Source organism: Leuciscus leuciscus, assembly GCF_965113295.1.
Source record: "Leuciscus leuciscus genome assembly, chromosome: 15".
Lineage (NCBI taxonomy): Eukaryota > Metazoa > Chordata > Actinopteri > Cypriniformes > Leuciscidae > Leuciscus > Leuciscus leuciscus.
Window position 1 is genome coordinate 16,284,583 of NC_138739.1, and position 11,088 is coordinate 16,295,670.

At 37.6% G+C, this 11,088-nt stretch overlaps 1 protein-coding gene across 1 annotated transcript; it reads right to left on the reverse strand.

Moving 5' to 3' along the window:
* Positions 1–1,061: 1,061 nt before the first annotated feature.
* Positions 1,062–9,467, reverse strand: LOC309474912 (uncharacterized protein; the record flags this gene model as incomplete). The annotated part of the gene is made up of 7 exons (XM_082137531.1): positions 9,297–9,467; positions 8,956–9,053; positions 7,441–7,775; positions 7,167–7,277; positions 6,886–7,001; positions 3,780–3,990; positions 1,062–1,084 (listed from the first exon to the last, which is right to left on the reverse strand). Exons 2-7 carry the CDS (start codon positions 8,997–8,999, stop codon positions 1,062–1,064), a joined length of 840 nt encoding a protein of 279 aa, XP_081993657.1. The 5' UTR covers positions 9,000–9,053; positions 9,297–9,467.
* Positions 9,468–11,088: the final 1,621 nt, after the last annotated feature.

Genomic DNA, 11,088 nt, shown 5'->3' on the forward strand with positions numbered 1-11,088 from the left:
GGTAGATAGTCCATATTTGGCCACTGCGTGGGGTCATCCAGTTTTCAACCATTTCAAAGGGACACGTACCTCTGTAACCCCGTATCCAGTAGCTTCTTTAAATACCGCTCACGGTCCTCGGCCGGTGTCATGCCGAAAAGTGATGTTCTGCCGAAAATTGATTGCATTATTTATTGCAATAAGTAGAGGCTTCAATCATTTTGTTGTAAGTAGAATACTGCATTTTATGAAAGAGAGGTGTGGTGGCAAAGAGAGGGTGTATGTTTGTGCCATTTTTGCTATCAAGAAACTTTGCAGATCTAGAGCGAGCGAGTTCTGTTCTCAGGGGAATCCGTTTGTCTTCCCCCAAAAAGGGGCGTTACCCTTCGATGACGCAAAAGTAGCGTTGGTCTATCCCCTCATTTACACCGCACACATCTGCGGCGCATTACGGCTGCGACACGGCTACCGGCCCTGCTGAAAAAAACAATAGAAACCATTACAGAATTGCTAATGGTTTCCACTACAAAACCATTACAAACCATCAGCTGTTAACCATTAAAACCATTACCAAGTGGAGTCCATTACGTAGTGTGTTTTGGGCCATATTCCATTAGGATTTATTGGTTTTAAGGGTTTCCATTACAAATTTGTATTGGTCTGTATTTTAATGGTTTCCATTACAGTTTTGTATTGGTTCTGATGGTTTCATTACAAATTTGTATTGGTCTTGAATTGCACATATTTAATGGTTTCCATTACAGTTTTGTATTGGTTAAGATTTGTAGGTTTAATGCTTTTAGCTGTTAATAATCAGGACATTAATTATATTTTTAATAAATTAATTTGAATTATAACTACTATTATACACAATTGATATACACTTCACACCAACTTTTCAATAGCTTACAGCTCAGGTTTTGTTTTGCAAAAAGAACATGCACCTGACATACAAATTATATACAGTATTAAGACCTGCTTTTTTACTCAACCCAGCTGGAAATAAACATCTGACACAAAATATTAATATTACATTTTTATTAATTAATTCAGTTTTTTTTACATTAACACATTGTGTGGCTTCACTGGGGCTGACTGATTAGACCTGCAAAAAGAAGGAGAATTCATTAGGACAATGTACCTCTTAAACCACATTACCAGTATATAAGATTATATATTTATATATATTCATCCAACATCTTTGGGCGTACTTTGAGCAGATTCAAGATCTTTGTAAACTTTGTCCACTAGTCATTTAAAGTTCAGCATTAGTCATCTTTTATTTAATCTTCTCCAGGTGTAGGTTTTAAATTATAAAACAGATAGTTCAACTAGGATGCACCGAAATCAATTGTGTGATAAATAAATAAATCGGTAAATTGGCTATTTGGCTAAACTGATTTACCAGTATTTTAAAAAAAGTCCTGTTCACACACGATCTCTTAAAGGGTTAGTTCACCCAAAAATGAAAATTCTGTCAGTAATTACTCACCCTCATGTTGTTCCAACCGCGTAAGGCCTTCGTTCATCTTCGGAACACAAATTAAGATATTTTTGATGAAATCTGAGTGCTGGATCACTTCTCCGTAGGCTGCTAGGTGGCCCAAACTTGCTGGCCCAGAAAAGTTATTAAAGAGATCGTTAATATAGTCCAAGTGACTACAGTGGCTCAATCTTAAGTATATCAAGCGACGAGAATACTTTTTGTGCGCAAAAACAAACAAAAATAACGACTTTATTCCACTATTCATTTCCTTCTCTCTGGGCCTCGTAGTGTTTTTGCGCGGCGCGTCTGTATTATACGTCATCACGCATCACACACATGACAAGCGTCGGCCAATAGTGAGCCTACGTGGTGACGTGTAACACAGACGCGCAGCGCAAAAACACTACGAGGCCCAGAGAGAAGGAAATGAATAGTGGAATAAAGTCGTTATTTTTGTTTGTTTTTGTGCACAAAAAGTATTCTCGTCGCTTGATATACTTAAGATTGAGCCACTGTAGTCACTTGGACTATATTAACGATCTCTTTAATAACTTTTCTGGGCCTGCAAGTTTGGGCCACCTAGCAGCCTATGGAGAAGTGATCAGCACTCAGATTTCATCAAAAATATCTTAATTTGTGTTCCGAAGATGAACGAAGGTCTTACGGGGTTGGAACAACATGAGGGAGAGTAATTACTGACAGAATTTTCATTTTTGGGTGAACTAACCCTTTAACAGTAATTCACCAGTGAGGACTATGTGTGAAAGGGGCTAATGATGTAACGAGGTCCCAGGTGTTTGTTATGTTTTAGAGTTTTACAGTGGCTTAGAAAAGCAATTCAGCCAATCATGAGGACCCGAACCATCCATTTTACAACACTACTCAAGCACTCAAGAAGTGTAGGAACTGATGTGTCAAAGAAAGTGGTCAAGCTTTCAACAAAAAAAGCTGCTCAACAGTTACCCAATGAAATGATGAACATAGAAATCTACAAAGATATTATTAGAAAACATTTCTAGGGCTGCAACTAACGAGTCTTTTAATAAGTAATTAATCTGTCAATTTTTTAAAATTATTAATCGATGAATTGGATAAAAAAAGTATAAATTTTCAACCCTTTATTCAAAAACAGAACTGACAGTGCAAATTTACAGTGCAAAAAATCTCCCGAAAGTGCACAAACAACAGGTTGCTCCTTGAACATCCCTGAGCTGTTAAAGTAATAAAATAAAATAAAATAAAATAAAATAAGTGGACTAACACAAAAAAACAAACATATATGCTTTACATCTGCCAAATATATAGGCTTTTTTAAAATAAAGTGCACAAAAAGATGTATATATTTTTTTTATTTTTTTTAAAGGGACCTGAGCTGTCAGAACAATAAATAATTTATAAAAAATAATGAACAATACAAATCAGAAAACTTAACAGGATTTGTTCGAACGTCAGAACTTGTTCTCTACACTACACTCACAGATGCACACACTCACAAACTTGTGTTGTTGTTTTTTTTATTTTGTCAAAGATGTTATAAGCTTTAACAAAATGTTTGACATTATTTGACAAGCACATGCACACAAAAGTCTCACGCAGTTGGATAATAGGTCATTGCAATACAACCCCATCAGGCTGATTCAAGACAGGGTTGTATTCGCTATAACAACCGCCTCGCAATACATTATCCCTTACTTAAGAAATGGGTATTTAGATACTTACCACTGATGGTTTTTGTCCTGTTTATATCACTGATCTTCTCAGCCAGGTATTTCCGTACACTTAGGAGGCGCTTATTTATTTCCTCTGAGGTGTGACCCCTTTCCTTCAGCCTGAGACAGACACTCTGTTTAGAACACACACACACACACACACACACACACACACACACACACACACACACACACACAAATAAATAAATAAATAAATTTTTTACTTCAAGTACTGATCATGACTAATGATTTACCAAATAATTTGTAAATACAAAGTGTTTCGTGTACAATGTGATAATGGAATGACAATAAATCATTAATAAATGCGCAAGATCGGTGTGAAAATACAGACCGGAAGACAAAAGACAAAGAGTGCAGTGCTGAAAAGGGGCAGGGCTACATAAGGTCTATAATGTGTCTTGTAGGGCCGTAATCAACCAAAGAAAATCTTGGTCGACTGAAGTCCAGAAACTTCTACTAAAAATCGACAAAAAATTACGTTAGAAAAATCAAGAACGTACCAATTAATTGACTAGTCAACTGGGAGATTACAGCCCTAGTGTCTTGTGTTGAGATTTAATTATAGCTAAATTTGACAGTTTTACCTTTGATAGCTGAGATTTTTTCTGGACTCAGAGGTGGTTTTGCCTCAGCCGTTTTTATTGCGTTACATTTCATCCCCGTAACGCTCCTCTGTTTGAGGACTGTGGTACCCCATATGACTACAGCCAAGCTCTTGCAGAATTTTGAGTCCCCCTCTAATCTCCTCACGACATCCCACTTTCCTGTGGGTATCAGGACTCCATGTCCTAGATCCTGAAAAAAAAATTATAATATGCATAAGACCATTTTAGCTCATTTAAAAGTAGAGGTCAACCATTATCAGGGATGCAAACACATGTATGGTCAAAAAAGAGAGAGGTTATCGAAGCCCTCGCCCCGCGGCAAATATCCAGCTACTTACATAATTGTGATGAATTTAATCCTTTGTAAGTTATCATTTTGCAGTGTAAGATTACAGTTAACACCTTTAAATATTACATAAATGTATTATGTATTTTTATTAAACTTAGTGAGTATATAAATCAGCAGCAAAAAGTAATTCTTGAGAAAATCTGCACAGTAATTTTATAAAATCTAAACATGTTAATAAAAACAAATTACTATTAGTACTCTTATAAAATTCAATCAGGCAATCATACATTTTACAATTTTGTATATATGAATGTCAAGAATTCAGAAGTGTAGGCCTATATATTCATATAGCCTACACTACACAGAAATAATATACAATTAAATTATGCTTATTTTAAATGTATTGTGCAGGCTAGGTATAAAAAATATAGGCTTTAAATAATCTTTCAGTGCGCAAAACCATGATAATATGAAACGCTTCAAAACAGAGCGCACAAAGCGCGTATGCGCATCACGGATGCAGAATGATGTGCTCAAAGCAACATGGAGTCACAGTGTGCAGCGCTGCACTTAAATGCGCACATTGGAGAGAGTTTTACCGTGCATCCTGCTGTAACCGGACGAGGCGCGCGCGCTGTTTGAATACTGAATGGAGAATGATTGACAGCCGCAGAGGAGGGAAAACGAGTTTCTGTAAACTTTAATTTAATGATGTAAATAGACTTCTGTCCCTCACATTAAGCTATGGAATGGCTTCAGATGACTTTGTGAAATTATAATCAGACACTCTCAGACCCAAGTCACCCAAACTGACGCGAAAAAAGCGGGAGGCGTCGAAAAGCGCACTGTTTGCATCCCTGCATTATATTGGTTTTACGGATTACTTGGCACCAATAGGTAGCAGGTAACTCAGGGGGCCATGGCGATGCAGGTAGTTTGAGGAGTCATGTAGGACTGGCCTCCGTGGCCTTGACTCTTGGCCACGATGGCTGGAGAAGTATGTACTTTTTTGCGTATTTCGTGGTTGGGTATTATTTAAATGAGGAACATTATGACTTCATGAGATCCAGAAAAATTGTATTATGAATTTATAATGCATGACTACCGCGCTGTTTCATTGTGATTAATCGCGCAGTCCTAGTTTAAAATAAGAATACTAATACCACACCTGAATAAAAAATGTTGTAAGGGTATACAGGGATAAACTAGATAACCTGGCTTCTCGAGACTCCCCTGCTTTGCATTAAAATTAGGGATGTCCCGATACCGATACTGGCATCGGGGATCGGGACGATACTGTCCTCATATACTCGTACTCATAAAAATTCCTGATTTTAAGTATAACGCGTGGTTCCCTACATTATTACAGGACGTGTGCAGGTCAAGAGGTTCCATGAACGCAAACATCCGAAGCGCGCGCCCCGCAAACCAGCGTCTCAGCGCACGAATACTGATTTAAATTATCTTTCACGTCTTGCGCTTGTACGGACGAATTCACACAAAATTATGTAAAAACTGAGAGATGTTTTTTTTCTCTGCACACATACATAGAGTAAAGCCGCCTCACAAACAGCTTGCGGGTAACAAAAGTTATTTTTCGTGGATTATATCGCTTTAACAGTCAAAAACATGCGAAAATTATGTCAATTTTCGGTCTTGGTGAGTATCCTCTAAACACAGTCGGTTATGTCTTAAGCATAAATCGCACTTGACCGTATCCGATTGTTAAGTCTGACGTCACGCGTGACGTTTAGCCTTTTCCGGGTCCAAGCGCTCCTCTCGTCCAGAAATAACAATGGTGGAACCTGTAAATTTATTTACGATCACGTCCTTCTTAGTGAGGCACCCTTGGCGGTCAAAAAGGGTTTAAATTCCTTTAACACCAACAGAGTGGTTAGTGTAGCTCATCACTCAGGTGGCATAATTAAGGGTAGAGTCCAGGCATCAATGAAAAAGAAGATTTACGAGGTTGAAGTGAGTTAGCTCGGGACACGGGACACAGCACTGCGGCATTGTAAAAACACTCAATAATAACCAAAACACTAGCGAAAGCGGTAGGTAGGTAGAGAGGACCTGGACTTTGGACCCGGAAAGAGTATTATCGGAGAGTGGTTACGTCACGACTTAGCAACCGAATAATGAACACAGGATCCGTGCACTAGCTCTTAAAGGGACAGCAGCCATATGTGTCTGTCATTAATTTGGTTGTTAAAACAACAAAACATAGCTTTCATTTGAAGGAATCAGGATTAATAGCCTGTGTAATTTATTTAGTCAGGACTAAAATACTACCCAGTGTTATTTTACATTTGATTACTTTATTCAGTCTCTGTAGTATTTCTGAATACTAGTGTTAGACCTAAGCAAAAACTTTTATCTTTATTGGTATCTTTATTCTGTTGTATATATTTGTGCTACTTTTTTCAATTTAATTCAAATATTGAAATCAAGCTTCCTTGTGTTGTGTAAATTCTTAAGAACAAAATTACCCCATTGTAAAAATGCAATGAGTGAGCATACATTTAGGCGAGATAAATGTAATAATAATAATAAAAAAAAGTCTAAACTCCCCCCTCAAATTAAAAATTCCCCCCCATAAGAATCACCTAAGGGGGGATTTCCCCCCCATTTTCCAAAACGAAATTCAGGCCCTGGATCGGTTACGGTATCGGTATCGGCAAGTACCAAAAATCAAAGTATCGGTATCGGACTCGTTCTGCAAAAAGTGGTATCGGGACATCCCTAATTAAAATGATAGGTATATTTAGAGTTTGTGTTTTACAGTCTACGAAATACCTTGTCATCCCTGTGTCTTATGCTCTGCTCCTCTGCTGGTTCTTCTGGACCGTGAACTGGCTGCTGTGGGAGTGGAGTCTGGCCTGCAGAAGAGGACTGTGGCTCCTTTTGTGTTACTGTAATATCAGAGTAAAGGCCCATTCACACCAAGAATGATAACTATATTAGTTTTTTTTAATCAATCACCGCCTATAACTTACATTTGAATGTGTCCAATTCTTTCTAAGAACTTTAAAAACATGCATGTAAAATTAATAGTCAAACAGTTTTAAAATGCTCACGTTTGAGTATTATAGCCGTTTGCTCCTCTGCTGGTTCTTCTGGACCGTGAACTGGCTGCTGTGGGAGTGGAGTGTGGCCTGCAGAAGAGGACTGTGGCTCCTTTTGTGTTACTGTAATATCAGATTAAGCAACACTTTTAATAGTTTTGTTGCAATAAAAGTGTAAAAATCACAGGCTATAAGTTGCATTTAAAAGTGTCCAATTCTTTCTAAGGACATATGATGATCTAAGATCTATGTTAAATTAATAGCCAACCAGTTTGAAAATGCTCACTTTTTTTGTTTTGGAAGAGCTCCTCTTGGAGATGAAGGTTTAACCGCCTTAGTTGCTGCAGTTCAGCTTTCGTGTCCCTATTCTCTTCTTTTAAACATTTAATTTTCTTCTCTTTGTCTTCATTACTCATCTCCTCCTCTCGCATCCTTTTTCTGATGTTGTAGTACTTGTCTTGCAGTTCCTTGTGCACATCCAAGGGGACATACTCATTGTGTGTTTCGTAACTGCTCTGGACAACTTTTTTCTTTTCTTTTAGGATTTCCATTAAAGTTTTCCGTTTTTGTATGCTTTGGACTGCTGGCTTTTTTTTTTGTCTGGTCATTTCTCTTGTCACACTATAAAATAAACAAAAAAATATTTTTTTTACAGCAGAATTTGTGATTAACCTCATAGCTTTGATTGGTTTGGTTCATGACTTACAACACTTTAATGGAGACTATTTTTTAAATCCCTATTAGTGTTGCACGGTGCACCGATACTTCAAAAGTATTGCGATTCTCGGAAATTAAAAACGTCACGATTCCTAAATTTATTAGTATCGATACTTCTAAGAATGACAGCGTTCCAGACTTGTAAGAGATGTATTTCTTGTTCGTGTGTGCAACGCATGCCTCCCTATGGACGTCTGTGTTTTTTATCCTCACGCACGCAGCAAAGAAGCTGCAGCTGTCATGTGACAAACACTACAGCGAGATGGCTGCATGTGCGAGCGCAAGTGACGCCCGTTTCACACATACTCCGTTTGCAGTGGGTATGCGGTGCGTATTTTTATCCGTACCCATGTTAACAGGTCAGAGCTTTCACACTGCACGCGGTTGCAGTCCGGCGATGCGTATACAGCAGTGCAGAGATCGTTTCAGCACAGAGTCTATTTCTGCTGTGCTGCACGCGCTGAATTAAAGTGACAGCGCATGTTTTGTGGTCAAAATTAACACAGATTGACCTGAAAATGTAGTAATTTCACCATAAATGCGTTTAATTAAATAAAATGTAGTAATCTTACCATAAATGTATTTAATTTAATTCTACTTTTTCAGTCATCTTTTTTACTTTAAAGAATCAGAATCAAGATAAAGTTATAACCGGTAACTCTTACGTTTCTTATGATAACTGAGATAATGCTGCTAAATTTATTATTTTTTTACCTTGAATGTCATTGCTCTAATTTATTTTTGATATTTTGATATTTCATATTTTGTTCAAATGTTTAATCTGCTGTTCATATGTTCATTTATTAGAGTGTTATATGATTAGAATGTTGTCCCGATTTTAAAATAAATCACAACAATGATATTTGAGAGTGTTTCTTCCTTTTCAGGAAAAGTATCGAAAAAGTATCGAAATCGCAATACTTGACTTGGTATCGGTATCGAAACAATAATTTTGGTATCGTGACAACACTAATCCCTATGGGATAAATTTATGAAAAAACTACCTCCGGAACTACGCTGCTGAAAAATGTGCAGCAATAATGCACTCAATTGTATTAATTAAGAGATGCATTACATAGCTTACAGATGGATTCGTGGAGCTTTTGGTAGATGACCAGTCTTCCTCATCACTGTTGAGTGGAGGTATTGAGATTCGCTCACGCTTTAATTCCTCTTCAGATTCTGAAGAATAGAAGAAAGAAACTAAATACAAGTAACAACAAACCAACAAAAAAAACTCACACAAAAATAACTACAGTTGTTTGTCGCCAAAGATGTTAAAGATGTTAGTGGTTGTTTAAGAATCTTTTGTAACAGTAACTGTAATACCCACATCTATGTTTAGAGCAGTGCAACAAATATTTTGACTGATATACTTAAAATTAAGATACAATTAGGGGGTGTAGTGTAGCTTTAAATACCTACCAGCCAATTTTAATATCTGTGCTTTGTAGTATTGCCCCTGGTCCTCTGGCGATTTCTTCCACAAAATACTGTATTTTTTCTTTGTTTCAAAATCTTTCACATCTTTTGGACAGAAGCCTTTTATGTTGTCCAAGGGCACTATCTGTCGGATGTTGTCATCGATATACCGGACGTAGGCAAACATGCTAACATACAAAACAAATGACAATTAATAAAAACACATTTTATTTCAATTAATTTGTCTTAGCAATACAAAATGTCTTATTTGTGAATAATTACCTTGCAGCCACTCTCTGTTGCAAGCCACTACCTTGCTCTCTGTTTCACTAGAATGCAAATAACCAAATTACAAGAAACATGACAAAAAGGTCAAATAAAACAAATGAAATAGCATGTTTATAAGGCTGCTGTCGACCTAAAGCACGGATAACATATCGGATTGTTTACCGGTTTACGTTCACTTAAGACATTATATTCTCAATCAACTGTATACGTGAATACTGGGCAAGATTCGGTAACTTATTTGACTACTTGCATGCTGTCTGTGTCAGCCTTTAACATTACGTACGTTATCAGCTAACAATGGCTGGCGGTCAACCAGCATTTTTTGGGCGGCAAAAAGTCAGCGGCTTGACACGGTCGGACCTCCGGCGAACACCATCGGCAACCCGACCAATCTGGACCAACAGTCTAAACCGTGGACCGACCGTGGTCCGCCAGAAAACACTTATTATGAACCAGCGGCTCGGTAGCGGACCACTGTCGGGAAGGTGGTTCGCTGGAATAACGATGAGCAAAACGCCAGTGGGCCGCCAACTTTGCCACTGGTGGGCCGCCATCGGCCCGCTGGACCTATAGTCCGTGAGGCAGACCCCCAAATTTCAGAAATTAGTATCATAAGAGGGCACCAATGTTGCTCTTTTTTATTCAACAGAGGGATGTCCCTGGACCACAAAAATGCATGATAGCAATTCTTAGTGGGTAGCTTAAGGTACAAAAATCACCAATTTTATGTATGACCCTCCCAAAATTTGTCGAATTCCACGTAAAGTCAGTTATTTCTTTAATTCATTATTTTTGGTACCAAAACATTTATACTTGGTGATATCTAGGTTGGAATATTGTCTTGTTATATTAACTTGTTTCAATAATATAGTTATGATTATTTTTCTGCATAAAACATAGTGTACAGCTTTCACTCATTGTTTTAAACTGAAGACCAGTCAGTATATGCTTCCATGTAACAATATATTATACAATTATTGATTAATCTATCAAGTCAATTTATTGTATGCTAATTACCATGGATCACTAAATAACAAGTGAAGTGAATGCTAATTGCCCAAATTGTACATTTGTTGACTGTCCATGTACTGGTGCTTGAGATATCTTTATAATAGATGCACACATATATATGTAGAAACACACATAAGCAGACATTTACTATATTACACTCCTGAAGGCAGACAATAAACATCAAATTAATTTACTGCTTGCAGAAATATGTATAAGGCTCAGGAAGAGAGATCTCCTCAAAAGAAACGGCCTAAAATTTAAAACAAGTGTTTAATATATTGCACTGAAGAGGACCCAAAGGGGTGGATTAAGAATGGCGACCTGGAGGTGGACTGGATGATTGGCCCAGCAGCTCCAGAGGCAGTGCTTGCCTTCATATCGTGCAAATGTACACGCTCATGCACTCTTCCAAAGTGTACCTGTCTAGCTAATGGTCTTAAGTGTACAGACGCAAACTGGATTGTGACAACAGAGAGCAGAATGATGTAATGGAAAG